Source organism: Glycine max, chromosome 7 (genome assembly GCF_000004515.6).
Source record: "Glycine max cultivar Williams 82 chromosome 7, Glycine_max_v4.0, whole genome shotgun sequence".
Taxonomy (NCBI): domain Eukaryota; kingdom Viridiplantae; phylum Streptophyta; class Magnoliopsida; order Fabales; family Fabaceae; genus Glycine; species Glycine max.
This window is the reverse complement of record NC_038243.2, coordinates 79392-99230: the sequence shown is the minus strand read 5'-3', so window position 1 is coordinate 99230 and position 19839 is coordinate 79392. Positions and strand designations below refer to the sequence as shown.

Here is a 19839-nt window from a genome sequence, read left to right as displayed (position 1 = left end):
TCTGAGGAGGAATGAAAAACTTTATATATAATTAAATTTTGATAAAAATTAATCTCATAATCTATTATTATCAAAACTTTTAAAAATACTTAAAGTTCTATTTAATATCAAGTAAAATTTTAATATATCATAAATTTAATAAAAAAACATTAGAAACTCAAAATAAAAGTCAACAAATAATAAAAGACTTTAAACATATTTAACTAAAAAAAATAATATATATATATATATATATATATATATATATATATATATATATATATATATAATTTAGTCATGGAAAATTAGTACACATTACATGATTATGTTACAACATCGAGTCGTTGCATGGAGATTCTGTTCACTGTTCGTTTTCTTTTATTAATTAGGTTTCTCTATTCATCAACAAGGAGTTTTGCTCTCATATCTTCCCAAAAGCCAAGGAGGCGACATACATTCTTCTTAAGCATGTGTTTTTCCATGAATGTTGCTTTTAGGATATTTTTAATTAAAATAGTTTCCCCCAAGATTTCTTTATGTGCTTTTGCTTGTTGATCTGACCTCTAGTTGTACCCTTTTCGTGTGGATTTTAGTTGTGGGCGTTAGCTTTCCCTCTTCACAAAAAAAAAAAAAAAAAAAGTGAAAAGGAAGCAAAGGATTTAATTGATCCATATTTTAGAGGAAAAAAAGTAGAAGAAATATTAATTGAAGTGATTTTTGAGTGAAATTTTTTATTCTTTAGAATGATAGAATCAAAAGAGAATGATATAAGGTGATTTATTTTCATGTTTGGTTATAAGGAAAATTAGAGGAAAATAAATTTAAAATATAATGAAAACACAATTTTTATCTTATAATTAAATTAATTTTAAATCAAATATAATTTTAGTTCAATAATATGAAAAAAAATTGCAAAATATATTAATTATTTTATATATAATTAAGTTTTTAATTAAAATATCTTAAAATAATTGTTTAAAAACTAATTATTTTCATATATACTCTAATTTATTTTGTCTTTAAATTAAATTCAATCACTGCATTTTTTTAAGTTCGAGAAGCAAACCAGTGTGCTGACTGGTTAGCTAAGAATGGAGTCTCTTCAAATTATCAACAGATTATTTTTCAGCTTTGTCCTCCCCAGTTAAAGCACCCACTGTTTGCTGATGTTTCTAGGACCTCTTTCCTTAGAGAGTAGTTTCTCTCGTGCTTTTTTCTGTTTTCCTACTCATAAAAAAATAACTTTAAAATGCATGAGTTATATAGTGTGCGTTATAAGAAAAATAAAATAGGGATATCTGAATATTTTAATTTTTAACAAAATATATTTTCAGTTCCTATATTTTTATCAAATATTGTTTTTAGTTCATGTAGTTTTGTATCATCTAATTTAATTTTTTTATTTTACAAAAAACTTCTTTTTAGTCGATTTTCATCAATGATGTTGACATTATTTTTTACATGACAAATTACACTTTCAATAAACAAACAAAATTAAAAGAAAACACAAGAATAAATTTACAACAAACGACAATAAAAACAAAGACAATAATGAAATCATTGAAAGTTACTGTTTGAAGTATTTGAGGGAGATATATTAATAATTTATTTTATAAAAAAAATAATTTCACACATCATTTTACTCAATTAAAAAAAATTCTATTTGCCACGTCAAACAAAAATTATTCCATAAGGAGAGATTAAAAACAAGTTTTCTTATACTTCAAAGAGTAAAACCAAGATTTTATGAAAATATAAAAACTAAAAATATATTTTTTTCCTTTTATTTTTTATCATTAACTGTATACGAGTATAAACTGGTACAGCAACACTCGAAATTCCTATTTCCTTTCAAAATCACGGCAATGGAAAAGGAAAATGGAATATTGAGGCACATGGATTTTTATCACTTCTCCTTCCTAATTTCCTATCAAACAAATAAGGGAAATAATGTTGTCGAATGTCAAGCTAAGTTACTAACATTAACTAATTTAGAGTCAATTTTTTTATAATTTCAAAAACTAAAACGACATTTTATTTTGCTCTCATCAATAGTAATACACTATACAAAAAAAGGATCAAAACGTGTGGAATCGAATAATTGAAATAAGAAATAGAGAGAAAGACCGGAATTTGTTTCAGTAGGCAGAGTTACTTCTTCTCCAACTCTCTTCTGCCGTTCTGCTCCTCTTCTTAAAGGGCAGAGCCATAATTTGTCTGTATGTATGTTTTCATTATGTTTTTGTGTTGTTGGTCTTTTTTAGACTTGCACACTATCTCGCAGTTCTTGGCCCATGGTCTCAATTGGGAAGAACATGACACATATTCCTGAAAGAAGAGCTACGATCTCAAACAGAAGGACGGCTGCAGTTTGATGACATCCATGTACTAAACCCACAGCTATCAAAGGACATATCATTCCACCAATTCTGCCCACCGAACTTGCAATTCCCACACCAGTTGTTCTGACTGATGTTGGGTACATCTGCAGTTCATATAAATCTTCCAAATATTAAATTTCAGTCATGTATAAAGAAGTATTAGACCAAAAAATTGTTGTCTTACACCCTGTCAAACCACATCCAGCGTTTATGTTATATGAGAATAAATATTGTACTTCATACAATTCATTTTTAATTAGCAGCAGGGAGATTTCTGTAACATATTAATCAGTCTCTCTCTTACTTTTGTAGTTTTCAATAAATTTTAACTAATAGTAGTGAGTGTTAGAAAATCTATTGCTAGCATTCCTCAATTTCAAATACTCTCTGATTCAAAAAGATAATTCAAAATTATTTTGCAATATAGTATACATTACCTCTGGTGCATATATATACACAATTGTGAAGGTTGCTGTGATGCATATGCGAGCTAGAAATAAAAAGCTCGTTGTTAGGCCTTCAGGCAGATAGAATAATAATGGGAGAAGGAAAATACAGCACATGAAGAACATGGTTGACATTGAGAGTTTACGACCGAGTTTATCTACTGCCGCAGCTGACAAGAGGAGCCCAGGTAGCTCTATGCACAAAATTAAGTTATGTATCAGTCAAGCATTTTCCTGCAGCAGTCGAGTAAGAAAACTCTGAAATCAGTAGGAAAATACCTGCAAAACTAGCAATAAAAACACTCTTGTATTTAACATCCTGGGACTTCTCTGTCTGCAATTTATCTGGCATGCATTTACTATGTCCGTTCAACTCAGTGGTCAACAAAACAAGGCCATAATACGAAAAAGCATTACCAAAGAACACAGCCCATAATAGAAGGGTTGGCCTTGCCAATTTTGGTGAGAGAAGCACTAACAATGATGAAATACCACCTAAATTGGAGACTGTTCCTTTAGGATGTTCAACTTCATTTGTTCTTGGTGAGAGCAAGCGTGTGTCCTCTGAAGGGTTATCAATTTTGTGTAACTCAATTTCATGGTCAGAAACAAGGTTACCGGAAGGAAGTTCTCTTCCATTTACTCTTGCTATTTTCTCCAAAACATTAATTGCATCAGCTGTTCTACCTTTCAAGCACAGGTATCTAGGTGACTCAGGAGTCACTTTGTAGAACAGAAGAAGGAAAGATGAGGGAAGAGACGACAGTGCAAGAAGCCATCTCCAACCCAGTTTTGGCATCACAATCTGCAAGGAATGTTACACCAGGTGAAACCATCAGCTCTATAATTTGTCGGTCATGCAGCAGGAACAGAAACTACCACAATAATATCCAACCTAGAAAATTTGTCATAACATTTGCAAGATTTATCCAAATTAAGATACATTTCTAAGAATGGAAGGTAAAGCATTAGCACTTTCCTAGGTGAAATGAAGAAAGTACACATCTCTGGGGGAATTGCATCTCAAAGAGAGAAAGCTTGCAACTTACTTAGTTCTTGAATCTTGGGTAAATTATAAATAGGCCTGAAGCAAATTGTAATTTTTTGGAGCTCACGTAGCAAAATATCTGAGTTGTTGATCATTTAATATCAATTAAAAGAATATGACATGTATCTAAGCCCAAGGACCATTTCTGAGGGTGAAATAAATTTTAAGAACATGTTTGCAATTAATGAAAATTTGAAAGGAAATGAACAAAAATTACCCATGCAAGTGAGGCCTCAAAAATTGTACCAAGAGTCCAAAATGCTGAAAAGACAACCATCCAGGTACCTCTATTGGGAGCAGGAACAAACTCTAGAAACCAAGATGATAATACAGGGCCACCTCCCAAACCAAGACCAACCAGAGAACGGAGGGCAATTAATAATATATAGTTAGGAGCAAATGCACTAAGAAAACCAGCCAAAGCAGTAACTATCGCTGTGATAAGGAATCCTTTCCTGAGTTTTTGAAGTAAGCCAAAGAAAAAGATAAATAGTAAATGAACCAACAATGGCAAGTATACTTGAAAAAAAAGCATTTAAATTGAAACATAGATCTTATTTATGACATAATAGGAGGCACATTCATATATTATGAAGTAAAGAAAATGATATATAAATCCATTGGAAGATTTTAATAAGGCATGGCTAATCCAAGATTTGATAAGCAGGCCATTCCCAGCCCCCCAAAAAATGAAATACATATGCCAGAGCAACTAACAAATGAAAAAGGAGAAACCTACCTCCTTCCATGTTTATCTGAAACAATGCCCCATGAGTATGCACCGATTAGCATGCCAGCAAAAACCACACTGGTTATCAAACTCTCTTCATGAGCGGAAAGATTCCATGCAGTTTGAACTGCAGGGCCTACAAAAGAGAGGATCATCATTTCCATTGCTTCTGAAACCCAACCTACACCAGCATAAGCAAGCACGAGAATTTGGAAATTTCCAAAACCCAAAGCCACAAGAGCATCATCTACTGTGTAGCTTGGGCCTTCAGCCCCAGTCTACAATTTCAGAATGATTCAAATTTAGTGCAGATATAGGAATAGCCAGACATTGGAAAAAAATAAAGAAAAGAAAACAGGTAATACGGTTGCAATCAATATGCAGGTAATAGGGTTGTAATCAATGCATACCAAATAAAAAACGAGATAAAATAAAATGATGAATCAAGTAATTTAATTTGTACCATTTTGTTTTCAAAAGAAAGGTGTGTTGGAGAAGTTGGATCTTGCCCTTTTTTCTACCCGATCTTCTCGGCGTAATCAAAATTCAGATGATTGTCGCATACTTGGAGGATTTGAAGAAATAGAGATTTGAATTTGAAACTTTCAATTTTGATTATTTCATAAACATTCCACCTTCATACCGTTGACAACGACGAACATACTCTCCTGTGGGATCCTTTTTTCTCTCAACACCCCTTTATTTTTTTTGGCTGCTCCAATTACTAATTTACCCCCTTCTTCACACCCTTCCTTCGGTCCTTCCTTCCTTCCTTTCCTCTTCCTTCCCACCTCCCACTCTCTTCTTCCTCACTTGATCCCTTCACACCTCTTGCCTCTTCTTCTCATTCCATTCTCTCGAGCTCGTCACCCCACTTTTTCCTATTCGATGAAGTCTTCATTCTTGTCAGTTTTTCTCTAAGGCTCTTTCATTTCATTGTGTCTTTTGTGTGTCTAGTAAGGATACACATAGACACACAACCAAAACTAACTGTCAGAGTCCATCCTTGAATCGTTCAAACCAAGATTCACTTAGCTTGATCATCTTGTTTGACCCTCAAGATAAATATATATGAGTACTTTATCTAAAAATCATACAGTTCATACATAATCATCTCACTAACTTACCAAAACATTGTAACTGCATAATTAGTATTAGCATATCCAACTAAAAATAGATAGATTGTTCATATCTTCGCCTTTATTGATATCCCTATAGCTACACAGATGGCTGTGGACGACATAAATGGGATTGGAGGACATAGATGGGTGTGGAGACGCAACTCTCTTTTTTTTCTTTATCCTTGATCTTTGTTTTGTTTAGTGTTTCTAGCTCAAAAGTTTATGATGTATGTTATGTAAGAGTTTGTATATAGCTATGCGTATGTGTTGAGTCATTTTCATGTTGTATTTGTTAATGGTGAGTTGTAGTCAATGTTATAAAGATTGGATCAGACCGACCGGCAAAACTAGTTAGACCAAAAATTACACAAGTGATCCATTCAGGCCACTTATTAGATCGCTTATGCATTTAACTTGGTTAGGTCGTCATAAAATCGTCTCAAATCAGGTTTAATCGGTGTAAATCGAACTCAAGCAAACCACCCAAAACATGGTTCAAGAAAACATTTTGCTGTAAAAAAACATGGTCCAAAACATGCTTGTTGCCCGAGCTCTTTTCCAATGACTACAACCTACTGACTCTATTATGCTTCAATGTGCGTGGATCAAAGAAGAAAAGTATTGAACAGCAACTACTTTTTTTTCTCATGAGGAAGTAATAAAAATGCAAGAAATTTGATGAATACCTACCTAAGGAGCTCTCTACTTGAAAGAGAACAGATTAGACATATTTTTGTTTTTGAGTTTTTTTTTTAACCTTATCATTTGTATGAGGCTTAAGCCTCTTTCATCAGTGTGTTTAACTTTTAATATTTTTTAGCTTATGTTTGAGTCTTTAATAATGGACTTTGGTAGCTTTTAAATCTATAGTATAATAGGAAAAATATTGATCTCATAATTAGTTTTCACTCAAACTTTGAAGTTTTGTGAGAGAAAACTCTCTAAGTTCTTAAAAACTACTCTTGATTCTTATTTTTGAATTTCATAATTCAAAATGATGAATCTTCATCTCAACTTATCAATGCAATCAAATTGTAACGATATTATGTTATTTTTCATCTCAATCCATTTTTTTCTTTTGATTTCTATATGTTTTCTTGAAAAATTACCTAAAATGATTAGTGTTAGATGCTAAATTTGTGATCCAATTTGGGGTCTATATCACTTGATATTCACAGCCAAATGTTGGCATCAATTTGCAACAAATTGTGCTTCAATCCGTGTTCAAATTGTTGTTCTTAATTCACTAATTGTGCGTCAATGCCATTTGGTTCTTGTTCGGTGTTGCTTCGGCTAGTGTGCCTTCTATGTATGCATCTTATATTTCAAGTTTCCTACTTTTTAAAATGAAAAAAAAAAGTTATGTATTGGTATTATAAAACGTTTTAAACAAATATTTAATCATAACTCATTATATATGATAAATTTATTAATTTTTAAAATAATTATTATAAAGTAATTTAAACAGTGAATTATAATTAAATAAAAATATAAAACTGTTTTACAATTTCAATACATAAATATTAAAATTTTTGAAATATATTACAAATAATGACTTCATTATTTCTGTTAGACGGTGAGATTATTGTTGTGCTTAAGAGATCCAAAAGTTTCCTAATGTTTTGAGTTATAACAACGCTACCTAGTAATATCACTAGGATTGGTCCAATAATAATGATTTGGGATAATATGTATAAGGTGTTGAATTCAAATCTTAATGCGATTATTGCAAAAATAAAAATAACTTTATATAACTCTTTTATTTTGTTTTTTAAATCTTACTAGGTGGGTTAAAAAATCATAGATAAAATTGACAATTAAATAAGATATCTATGCAAACTACTCAATAATCTAGTGAATCTATACTTCTCGGTTATTTAACAAAATTTAAAGAAATAATTGATATCTTATGGATTATAGAAATTTTTATTGCTTGAATAAAAAAAATTGTAATCGATATGTGTTTATTACATTTAATATTTTTATCATTTTAAATTAAAATTAGTTTTGGTTTTACAAGTAAAATCAATAAATATTTGTGTGGAAGACATTTAAAAATTAAATATTTAAATAATTATAAAGAAAGAAAGAAAAGAAAGCAAGAAAAAGTTTTGTCCCTCTCACATAGACGTTTGGATCCGTTCCTGCACTATTCGAATACTTTAGATGTTGCATTTTTTTATAAGTGTTTGGCTTTATTTTTCTATAAATAAAATAAAGAATTTTTTTTTATAAAATCATATTAAAATTTGGTTTTTTATTCTTGAATATTTGCTCAATATTAAAAAGTTTGACAAGTAATCGAGTCAAGAAATCATTATTATGTAATAAAATATTTTTATTATTTGACAATTTGGTCACAATTGGCCTTAGCCCATGAATTGGTCACAATTGGCCTTCATCCGGCCATACGATGACTTGGTTAAATTTATTTTAGTCCCAATTTATTTAAAAAAAATCTCAATTTTGGTTTCTAATTTAACATGTACCCACATCATATGTATCTTATATATGTTAGTCACGTCTAACAAAAATGTTAAGAGTTAAGATTAGAGATCAATTTTACCTATATTAAAAATTTTGAAAATCAAAACCAATGAAGAAAAAGTAAGCAGACTAAAACTAACCTTGATAAATTAAAAGCATAAGTCAACATAAAAATATATATCTACATCAATATCATAATTCATTTCTTTGTCACCAGGAATTTGATTCATTGAGGTAGCTCACCAACTAGAACATTCAAATTAATTAATGACAAGGACTTCGTCAATTGCCGTGGTAGTATGAGAAACCCCACCAAGTCTTACAAGATCAAGACATATCTTTCTCTGCTACACGATTTTTTTTATATAACTACACGAAAAATAATTAAACTTCTTTTAACCTCTCTCTCTCTCTCTCCAGTAGTATATCATAACGTGCAACCGCAGATGTCAAAAGTTAAAATGCATACTTCAAGGATAGTTGGAATGAAACACCAACAATTTCTATGTAGATTCAGGCATCCAATGTTCTCCATTTTTTCCATAATTAATAGCATTATAAAAACTGTTTGACTATCCTAACGTGCCGGTTAGACAGTGTTTTAAATAAATTGTTTTCTTATTTCACTTTTCATACACAAATAATTAATATGTTTAAATTAAAATTAAATTATTAAAATAATAATTAAGTTTAATTTTTAACGAATTTTAAATATAATTTTGTATTATATTTTATTTATTTATCGATCGAATTTTAAATTAATTAAAATCTCTGCTGATAATTAACTACTAGTAAAAAGAAAAACAAGTCTAATCTTGTACTCAACAATAATGCAAATACTTGTTGAGTATATATCATGAATTCTTGATCCTAAAATGGATATATATATATATTAGTATAAAAGCTTACAAGAAACATATATAGATAAAGAGAAAAGGACCACAGCAAGCATGGAACATCCCAGAGAGACGGTATCTGAATTTGTTGTCACCCGCCGCTTATTAATATAACCTGCAAAAAGCACCGAAAGCCCACAAGTGAGAGTTTCTGAATTTGTGGTTGTGGTCAGTACCCACCGCTTCGATATAGTATGTATTAATATTAACACAAATTAAAAAACATAACTTGGATCCATTGCAGCAGCAGCAGCAGCAGCAGCAGCTAGCTTCTAAAAGAATGAAGTTAGAAGTGGAGGTAATCTCCAAGGAAATGATCAAACCCTCTTCTCCAACCCAGGACCATCTTCGTCACTATCCACTCTCTTTTCTCGATCAAGTCTCTCCCATGGTGTATAACCCTATGGTTCTCTTTTACTCTTGCTACGGTATCACTCAAACTCAATTCACCATTTCCGAAAAGCTGAAGAAATCTTTGTCTGATGTTTTAACCCATTTCTACCCTCTTGCCGGGCGAGTCAATGGGAACAGTACTTTCATAGACTGCAACGACGAGGGTATCCCCTACTTAGAAGCAAAAGTGAAGTGCAAAGTTGTCGACGTTATTCACAAACCAGTTCCAGGAGAACTCAACCATTTGGTTCCATTTCTACTAGATGATATCACCAATATCACATTTGGTGTTCAGCTTAATGTTTTTGATTGCGGCGGTATTGCAATCGGAGCTTGCCTTTCTCACCAGATTGCAGATGGTCTGTCATTTTTCATGTTCCTCAATTCTTGGGCAGCATTTGCTAGTAGGGGGGAACAAGCTGTGTTGCCAAACCCGCAGTTTATTTCAGCAAAGCTCTTCCCACCGAAAAATATATCTGGATTTGATCCTCGAAGTGGCATCATTAAGGAGAACATCATCTGCAAGATGTTTGTGTTTGATGGGTCTGTTGTTGAAAGTCTTAGAGCAAGATATGCAGCAACAAGCTTTGAAAACGAGAAGCACCCTACCCGAGTAGAGGCTTTATCTGCTTTCATTTGGAGTCGTTATGTGGCTGTGACTGGTCCACAGAGAACATATGCTGTGGTTCACGCAGTGAACCTTCGTCCAAAGATGGAACCACCACTGCCTCCAGATTCCTTTGGCAATTACTACCGAATCTCTTTGACGATTCCCTCGTTGAACACTGAAGAGCACCTAGTGAAACAGGCAAGGGATCAGATAAAGAAGATTGACAAGGATTATGTGAGAAAACTTCAATATGGAAACGACCATTTGGATTTCCTTAAGGATAGCTCATATAGAGTGCTTCTGAAGGGGGAACTAGTCCCATTTAATATTACTAGTTTGTGTAGGTTTCCTCTCTACGACGCTGATTTTGGATGGGGAGAACCAACATGGGTAGGTTCACCTGCTTTAACTTTTAAAAATCTGGTTGTCTTTATAGACACAAAGAATGGCGGTGGCATTGAGGCTTATGTTAGCTTAAAGGTGGAGGACATGACAAAGTTTGAAGCAGATGAGGAGTTACTTGCCTGTGTGAGTAAAGCACGGGTTTGTTGATGCATGCAATGTAATTAGTGTTGAATTAAGTATTGAATCAGTCATGACAAAAGGTGTTATTTTGAATTTAATTACTATGATCATATCTTACATGGACTGTAATTTGAATAGCTTGCTAGAATATATCCCTTGTGAACATTACTTAATTAGAGAAATTTTACGGTATCCAGATAAATTTACCAATTGCATGTCATTTGTTTTGTTATAACTATGAATTCATTAAATGGGAACTGACGCAACTATTGGTTAACTAATCCTATTGAAAATTATTGCCAGTGATTACTGAAGAGCTTCTATCCCATTTGGTGCTATTATTGACCCCAAAGATCTTGTACGTGCACTGTACCAGCACTCAATTCCTTGGTGCAAGCAAATTAACTCTTTCCTGGTTGGCAATGTTACCAGCGCTACAGCTTATCCTCTTTCTAATCGCTGATGGGCGACACAGGCGTTCCCAACTAAAACATTTTTATTGGGTGTCAAAATTCACACTTGTTTCTTCTTACTCTAGTAAAACTGCCATTGAAGCACAACTTAAGCTTCAGCGTGATTCAGTCACTTATCTCTGGATTTTCATATTGAAATCTCTCATGAATCAGAACATTTTCTAATTTTCTTCTAATCAAAAGGGGCAAAATAGAGGTTGGGCAACAAAAGTTGAGATTTTTATGATATTTTTATATAGAGAATTCGAACTCAAGGACAAAGAGTTTATAATAATTCAAATACATTATTCAATCAATTAAGATTGATAATGTTGTGATATGTTAAATTTGATTTTTATCCCGAATAAAACAACAGAATAAAAGAAAGAGTTTAATGCCTATTTATTTAGATATCATTCAATCACAAATCATTGTTTAAATTATTTTAAGATAATTATTTAACTTATTATACATAATGATGATGAATTGTGATTCAATGATTATGTAAAAAAATTTATTATTGACCGTGCATAACATGTTTTTCTCTAAAACAAATACGTCATTCCTAAAAATTCACCACAAATTAACAGAAACGTATATCCCAAGTCTTAAATTTAAAAATTTAGATACGTGTGAGATAGAGATTGAGATTATAGACAAGTGGTTTAAAAATTTAGATACGTGTGAGATAGAGATTGAGATTATAGACAAGTGGTGATCCAAGATCTCTAAATAATTTCTCCAAGGTGGGAACATAAATTGAATGTTTCATGGAAATATATTATTTAAATCACATATCTCATGTGTCTCAATTCATGTATCACCCATAAAAATTTGACATGTCATGTAAAATATTTATCTTCACTTGTCATTTTTTCCCACATTGTCCTTATATAAGAGATCCCTTCACTATTAGAAATGTAATCTTTTACGACGCACATTCTAAGACGGTTATTTGGGATCAGCTTAGAATGTGACGTGGTGACAAACTTATAATTAGGATACTTGAAAATTGCTTTTTACAATGCACATTCTAAGACGGTTATTAATAATTGTCTTAGAATTTGCTTGGGTGACAATTTTGTAATTATTGGCAAAACAACAACGATTTTAAGAGAAAATCGCCTTCGTTTTAATTCCCAGTAATTACCACATGTGCACATAGGGCCAATACCTTTGTCTCATTTCAAATCCTATTCTAGGTCGTGACCCGGTGTTCGTAGTCCCCTGAGGTCGTGTAATCACCTGGTCGGTGTCGTATCTCCTTTCTTCACTATAGCCTGTCGAAGGTGTGTCGTGTCACGATCGTGTCGTTTTAGGTGGTAAGTACCCATGCTTGCACTTGTTATGAATTTTTCGTTTCCCACTCACAATTCAACTTCTAGGGTTTTTCTATAACAAATCTTGTACCTTATTGGATTCCCATTAGATACTTATTCTGGCATGCCATTTTTTAGGGATTTAAATTATTAGGTGGAAATGTTGTTGAATTGAAGATTTTCATTTTTGGGGATGGGGTTTGTGATTCTTTTTTCATTAGATAGAGATTCTGGCATATGTGTGTGTTTATTTTATTTTTGTTACCTTGTTACTTGATTGGAAATAGTGTTGAATGTTGTCTAATTGGAATCTTTGTGGGCAGGACAATAAGGTGCTCAACACCACTGAGCGGTTAATAGCTTTTGCTCTGCTAGTTGAGGCTTATTCATCCCAGAAACCGGCTTCAAATCCATTCATAAGCTTTATTGTAAATGTAAGCACTTATTATTGTTGTTGTACTTGTTGAAGCTTTTTTGCATGTCTAATTCTTTTCTTTGAAGTTAAAATCGGTTTTTGAAAGCTAGAGGAGGATGTGATTCCTTAACAAAAACATGATGAATAAGAACTATGAGCAGGCATCTTAGAATAAGGTTTTGTCATTAAAACTAGTTAAACTATTTTCAATAATAAACGGATCTATACGACACTGCATTTATGCCTCCCTACATGCTCCAGATGTTGATGAATGAAAAATTTGTGATTAAAATATTATACTAATATGGAAAGCTAACATTCTTTCTGCAGAGTAATTTTCTATTGTGTTTCTCAAATCTGAAATTCTGACAAAATAGAACTAACTATATTTCATCTGAATTACAATTGAGTTACTTATGGACATGCATGAGTTTGTGCAAGTTGAATTTGAACCAAGTTTACCATTAGAGATGGCAAGTTTATTGTGAATTAACACAATTTGGTCACTATGGCCTATGGGGCAGAAAGTTTATGTTAAAAGGGTTTAATAGGAAGAGAATTGAGAGGGATCTGAGAAAAAAATATTGTTGATATGTGTTTAGAGATACAATTGATTGCTATTTCTAGGATACAAGAGTTGGTTATTTACAATAGAAAATAACTGACTAACTAACTACAAGAATTCAGTATGCTATACAGTAGTATACTCCAGCAGTTAATGGTTTAAACTAGTGAGTTGACTACCATGCGAGTAAGAAAAGTGGATGAATGGGAAGATAGTCCAATTAGAGGGGAGAGGAATAGCTAAGCAAACATTAGGATAAACCATTTAAAAAAACCCTGCACAAATGGTATTATTGAAATCTAGATATTGACAGAGTTAGTAGTGTTAGTCGGTTTATGTAGCCAACCTTGCTTGTTGAAATATGTTGAGTGTTTGTTGTTGTGGGTTTCTCTTCAGCCAACTGCCTTTTGGAACTCTTAATGGAAATCTTAGTTGAAACAATCATGAAAGGTTAATGATAAGCAATTGATATTGCATCATTTTTCATCTCTATATGAATAAGTAATAAGTTGGACTGTGCTTTTTCTCTCTACATTTTATGTTATTGTGTTATATGACTGTTGAGATAAGGATAATTTATTGGCTACAGGCTTCCTATAACGAAGGGTCAGAAAAAGTTGAGAGGGCATTTATTCTACAACTACTAGGTCTTGATAGCTCCAATAGTGGGAAAGAGGTTATATTCTGTTTCATTGTCTAATTCTATTCATACACATTATCTTTTTATTTCTTCTACATAATGATGTTTTTTTTAGTTCAACATCCTATCTTATACAGTTAAACATCATTTCTTGTTAGCTATTATTAGGTACAATTTCTTTGAACATAGGCTGGGAAGAGGTTATTTATAGGTATTGTTATCAGCCAGTTACAAGTTTTGACATGTAATACTATTATTGGTACTATACAAAAACCACTTAGTCAAGTGTGGAATTAGCAGAGCAAGATTTTAAAGAAATTTTAATCAAAAGTTGTATGATATTGGAAATTGTTTTCTTAAGGGAGTCTATTTGTTTGGTTGTTGGCTCATTTTGTAATTATAAGAGAATTCTGATTTTGATTGTTCTAATCTTTTTTCCTTTCAGATTGTTTCTTTTGACTCATATTTGTCTATTGGAGTTCTAATCCTCCTTCCATGTTGCCTTTTCCTTCTTCTCTCCTAAAGGGTTCGACTTTCTCTACTTTTTGACTCCTGAGGAGACCAATAAAGCTGTCAACACATTAGACAGTAAAGGGTTCGACTTTCAATACATAGAAGGTTTGGAGGTACAGAGGATAATAAGGCTTGCAAATTGATAAAAAAAAAATCTATTTTCACAAATATAGAGGTTTCTTTAGGTTTAGTAACATTATTTAGATGATTTGTTTGGTATCATTAATCAATATTTTATTTATCTGTGAGATGGTATATGAGATGGCATTGTTATTTGATTTCCAGGAATTTGAGAGACACGTTCAAATTAGATGTTGCAGAGTACATGATGTCCATTTGTGGTGATTCTGGTCTAACGAACATATCTTCACCTAGAAAAAGTGGCAACATCTTCTTTCTTTCTCAAGATGATAGATTCGTGATAAAGACACTGAAAAAAATATGAACTAAAGGTATCCACCATATTTTTTTGGGAGGGGGAAGGGGGGTTGCGGTGTTAGTAATGACATTTCCTTGAGGAAGTAGGTTTATTTATTATTTGCTTCATTTCTATTCCCATGTGATGTGCCACCTCTTGCAATCTAGTATTCTTTTTTACATCCTTGTGAATTATGCATCGATATTTGTTGAGGAAACATTGTGCTGTTAGGTTTTAACATATGTAAGATTCTATGGATGTGAAAGTTAAATTTTGTTCTTCAAGTCAACTGCTAATATCATAAATTGTAGTTTGTCTTATTTTCTTGTCAAAATGGTTCCTCACTTTAATAATCTATGGGATATTGTTGGTGGATCCATGAAGCCTTTAACTAGATTTATAAATAATTGAAACCTAGCTTCTGAGGTGTAGGTTAGCACTGCTCAAGCACGACTATGAAATGTGAGGGAAGAGAAAGACCAGTTTGAGGAAGCAAACAATCAAATAGTTGAACATCTGAAATTAAAGGTTTGAGGTTCTATTTTTCATGGCTGTGAATTGTTAAATCAATGTTCCTGAATAGTGTTACTCTCAGAATCCTGTTGTCTGAAATTTTGACTTTACCTTGATTCACAGGAAAATGAACTTCCAAAATCAATTAGCTCATGTAGTGTTAAAGCAAATGTTATCAAAAGCCGGATTAATTTTATAGAAGATACTTGGGTTCTTCAACGGTGAAATGCATAAATGAATGACAAGCAAGTCAAGTATGTAATTGAACTTATTGAACTTAAGTAATGAGAATTATTTTGATGCTTGTAGAAGAGTCTAATTTGAGTGGTAAGACTCCATGTGTATATAAATATATACACAAAACTAAGGTTTACGAGTGTGCATTGGATTAGGTGTAATTCCAACTTCACATATACTCAGTTGACAATATCCTTCAACTAGAAATCTAGAAATTATATTTATTTTTCCATTGTTCCTTATTTTTCATAAATTAGTATTTTAACTAATCCTTACATTTTTGAAGTGATGAATTGGAGAGACATGGGGACTACTTTGTGAACTTGGCCATTCAACTTCTTACTACTTACCAAGTTCTTATTGCCCTTTGCTAATTCAAATAATGAATGTATAATGACAGCCACCTTTTTGGTTCCCTCCATTTTTTCCCCATCAGTTGTATGACCTTCTATTTGTGTGCAGAAAGAGTTAGAGCCTTGCATTAACCATATCAGAACATTTTTTGTGAACCTTGAGAATTTAAGTCAGAGGTAATGCCTTTGTAAGGGCATATGTTTTTGGAAATTTCTTTAAGAATACTATTTTCACAAGGTCAACACGCACGGATGCACACTGATTCTTTCCCCCTAAAAATGAGTAGTTAATCAAATGGTTGGTATAATATTCATTTGTACATAAAATATTAGACTTAAATTTTAAAAATATAAATTTGCATGTGCCCAATTATATGTTGCTAATTGTTTATCTATTTTCTGCAATTTATGGAAGATACAGGTTAGAGATGACACCCAGTGCAGATACTGATGAGTCAGAAGTATTAAGTCTAAGGAGAAATCTTAAGGAAGAATATTTGACCTACGAAGCCAAGGTATGTATGTAACATAGATAAATTTGAAATCACTGGTTTGTTCATCCTACAGTTTTCTTATTGATTCTCCTCCATAAAAAAAAAAGTGTGCCTTTGTCCTGGACTGTTTAATTTTTTAGTTTGGTGGTTATGTAGAATGTTGTCCTATTGTATTGTACACTCTTATGTAAACCACATTTCTATAAATTTTATTTCTTTATTTCTAGGTAATTTTTTTTTTTTTGGATTTTGCAAGTACTTATTGTCCTGAATTTGATTTTTGACTTCACCTTGTGGGATAAGACTATCGTTGTTGCTACTGTTACTGCCGCAAGTCCTTACTGCCTACTTAAATATGCTTGACCCTCCTAGATTTGTTGCAAGCTATATGCTTTGTCCATGAACCAAAGTGATAGAGTAGTGCTATGATTTGGTTGGACTTATATGTTGGTGGTTTTCTTTCATTTTTTTTCCAGATTATTACTACCTTCAGTGTAGTGGATAACATGAAAAAACAGTTTTATGCTCAACACAGGAAAATTTCCAGGTTTTGTATTTTCTTTTTAGATAACTTTATGGGGGCTTTACTAATTTGTGAATTGGACAGTTGGTTGATACAAGTTCAAAATAAATATAATTTCTAAATCCAACAGTAAATTGGAACTCTTCTAACTGGCTGACCCAAAAACCATTTTGTTTTCTTCCCATGGAACATTTTATCATTTATGGAAATACAAGATGTTATAAATTTAGTTTCCTTGTGTAGAGGATTAGCGTTGCATCAGCTGCCATTGTACTATATTATCTCCTTTTGAGGAGAGAGTTAAAGAGTTGTTTGATGCCATTGAAAAGTTACGAACTCAATTTAAGTCTATTGAGAGACCAATTCTTGAAATAGAGATCCCTGCAAAAGTTGAAACACCACCTTTGGAGAAAAAGTTTGATGCTACTCTTTCAGTTTATGTTCCACCTCAAGGTGTTGCAGCTCAAGGTATCGAGCTTTCAAAGCCAGAAACAAATGAGCAACCAAAATCACCTTCAGTTAAGACAGACTAGATATTGGATGATGAAGCGAAATTAGCTAAGCTGGAATATGAGTTTGGGAAGGTTAGTAAGGATTATTCAGCAGAGGAAATTGGTGATTGGGAATTTGATGAGCTCCTACTGTTGTCTTCTGAATTTTACCCAAAATCTCCATTCCAACTTCTAAAGTCTCTTGATAATAATTATTTAGAAAAGTTGCCACTGGTCCTATGAGTTGCTGAGATAGAGAAAATATGCCTAAGAGGCTTGTTCACACAAATAAACTAAAGCATAACAATTAATCTCAGTAGTAGAGGGAAGTGTTGTTTTTAAAAGAGTAGTAGAGGGAAGTGTAGTATAAGCATATATTATGGGGAATGTGAATGGTATTTGCCCTATATATTGTTATGTTCTTTTAATGAGGACTTATATAATGTGTGATTAAATGTTTGTGTATTTATACAGGCTTTGGACATTTAAACAATTCTGATCAAGATCCAAGTTTGCCTTGTAATTTTGTCGTAGATTTTTCTTTACAGTCTTCCCATGGCATATCCCTTCTCAGATTTCAAGTACTCATCAGATGGCCTCACTATAGTGGGTATCTCCTTCTGCACAACTATTGTCTGTGAGGCTATCTCATGGGTTTTTATCTATCGGACCAATTCTTACAAAATCCTCCATTGACAAAAAAGCCTCCAAGAAACTTGAGACCATGCATGAAGACAGACAACAATAAAATCAACATCAAGAAGTCCAAGACCATAAAAATTGACCGTGTTGAGACAAGCCTCAAAGAATCGAGTCGCGACTTGTCTCTCTTCAAGTTCAAGTCTGGGGGTGTGGTGGCTCTAGTTCTCTTTGTGGTCTTTGGGTTGCTGAATTCACTCTACGAAGGCAAGGTAGTTGCCAAATTGCCCTACAAACCTTTTGTCATCTCTGGTCCCCCTGAATTTAAAGCCACATTTTGTATATAATGCTTGTTATAGGTGCAAATTTAATAAGAGACATTTGGCCCATCGATCATGATTATTGTATATATATAGTTGACGATGAAAATAAATGGCATTTAAAAAAAATCCTCAGTTTCTAAGACGATTCTGGGGACAACCGTATTAGAATGTACGTCATTCTAAGACGGTCCTATGGAACTGTCGTTGTAGACCCCAGCTCTTTTTACGACACTTGTTACAACAACGTCTTACAATCGATGTTGTATGTTGAAGAAAACCAATGTAAAAGGCAGGTTTTGTAATAGTGCTTACTCTTTATCTCTCTTCTTCCATCATCATCATTTCAAAATTGGCTTCCATTCCTATAAAAAATAAAAATAGAGCATCTAATAGTTTCAACATTGGAATTTCAAGGCAAAAATTGTTCTTTTTATACAAGCAAAAACATATTTTATTAAAGAAAACCAATTTATGCACGAGATGTACCAAATTGGCTAAACAAAAAATACATAAAATTTGTTTCTCTCACTTTTTCTTATGAACAAATGTCGTTAGAATGTTAGTTAATAAAAGATGGATTGAACATGCCATCTTTCCTTCTCCCTTAAACATCTTCTAGGTAAACAATTTCAAACTCCCATATGACCCAAACCTCAACATCTTAAATTGTTTTATATTCTCAATTACATCAATTCCAAGCATGTTATTGTTTTAATGTTTACCTTGATAAGATTCTCAATTAAGATCAAAATAAAATCATTTTGGATAATATTACAAACTTAAAAGATCAAAACAAAAAAAATTAAAACATCAAACATTAAAGCAAAAATTACTAAAATCATAAAAGATTAAAAACATATTCTCTTTCAAGGTTTATGTTTTTAGTAATTCTTGCTCTAATCCTTTATGATTTAAATTTTTTGTTTTAATCCTTTAAGTTTACAATGTTATTCAAAATAATTTTTCTATCAATTTTACAAAAAGTAATTGTTTTATCACTGGTAGTTTTCAACCTGTACATTTTTTTATTTTTTTATGATCAAACAACAGATCAAGATCTATCCATCAACCTTTATGTCTTTTAAAATCCCATTTGCCTTGAGGAGAACAACCCATAATTAACCCGTGAAATCAAGAAAAAGTTTTCAACTTTCTCTCCTTTGTCATACAAACAAACAAAGTTTATCCTCAAACAAATCTTACACCTGAAAAGGCGGAGGGAGAGAAAGCCGAGAAATTGCATAGAAGAAAAAAAAGGGCTTTTATTTTTATTATTTGTTTATGAGTGATTCCAAATTTTCAATGGTTGGGATCCTTTCTTCAATTTT

At 32.3% G+C, this 19839-nt stretch overlaps 2 protein-coding genes and 1 long non-coding RNA gene across 12 annotated transcripts; 2 read left to right on the top strand and 1 right to left on the bottom strand.

Moving 5' to 3' along the window:
• Window positions 1-1726: 1726 nt before the first annotated feature.
• Window positions 1727-5954, bottom strand: LOC100816337 (organic cation/carnitine transporter 7). 2 transcript variants are annotated; one of them, XM_041017170.1, is made up of 6 exons: window positions 5048-5954; window positions 4594-4862; window positions 4072-4309; window positions 3086-3611; window positions 2798-3000; window positions 1727-2464 (listed from the first exon to the last, which is right to left on the bottom strand). In XM_041017170.1, the coding sequence occupies exons 1-6, from the start codon at window positions 5048-5050 to the stop codon at window positions 2240-2242; spliced, it is 1464 nt and encodes a 487-aa protein (XP_040873104.1). In that variant the 5' UTR covers window positions 5051-5954; the 3' UTR covers window positions 1727-2239. The 2 variants fall into 2 exon arrangements, with proteins under 2 accessions (XP_040873104.1, XP_006582968.1); XM_006582905.4 differs by having other exon boundaries at window positions 1742-2464; window positions 4594-4720; window positions 5048-5953.
• A 3165-nt stretch (window positions 5955-9119) lies between these two features.
• On the top strand, window positions 9120-11173 carry LOC102670206 (stemmadenine O-acetyltransferase). 2 transcript variants are annotated; one of them, XM_041017171.1, is made up of 2 exons: window positions 9120-10619; window positions 10920-11173. In XM_041017171.1, exons 1-2 carry the CDS (start codon window positions 9369-9371, stop codon window positions 10920-10922), a joined length of 1254 nt encoding a protein of 417 aa, XP_040873105.1. In that variant the 5' UTR covers window positions 9120-9368; the 3' UTR covers window positions 10923-11173. The 2 variants fall into 2 exon arrangements, with proteins under 2 accessions (XP_040873105.1, XP_006582966.1); XM_006582903.4 differs by lacking the exon at window positions 10920-11173 and having other exon boundaries at window positions 9122-10818.
• A 1024-nt stretch (window positions 11174-12197) lies between these two features.
• On the top strand, window positions 12198-18815 carry LOC113002173 (uncharacterized). 8 transcript variants are annotated; one of them, XR_005892302.1, is made up of 10 exons: window positions 12202-12390; window positions 12711-12821; window positions 13957-14043; window positions 14533-14633; window positions 14806-14972; window positions 15371-15466; window positions 15575-15705; window positions 16151-16218; window positions 16463-16556; window positions 17012-18815. It is a non-coding gene; the product is annotated as an uncharacterized lncRNA (long non-coding RNA). The 8 variants fall into 8 exon arrangements; XR_003267626.2 differs by lacking the exon at window positions 16151-16218 and having other exon boundaries at window positions 12204-12390; window positions 17012-17082; window positions 18024-18815; XR_005892304.1 differs by lacking the exon at window positions 16151-16218 and having other exon boundaries at window positions 12204-12390; window positions 17012-17082; window positions 17302-18815.
• Window positions 18816-19839: the final 1024 nt, after the last annotated feature.

What these genes read in the sequence shown, in the direction of transcription:
- LOC100816337 (XM_041017170.1), bottom strand. An exon ending in TCAGATAAACATGGAAGGAG is followed by an intron (nt 4,310 to 4,593) that starts GTAGGTTTCTCC and finishes TCAAAAACTCAG; the next exon opens with GAAAGGATTCCTTATCACAG. An exon ending in TTTTATTGCTAGTTTTGCAG is followed by an intron (nt 3,001 to 3,085) that starts GTATTTTCCTAC and finishes TTTTGTGCATAG; the next exon opens with AGCTACCTGGGCTCCTCTTG.
- LOC102670206 (XM_006582903.4), top strand. Translation starts at nt 9,369, where the DNA reads ATGAAGTTAGAAGTGGAGGTAATCTCCAAGGAAATGATCAAACCCTCT.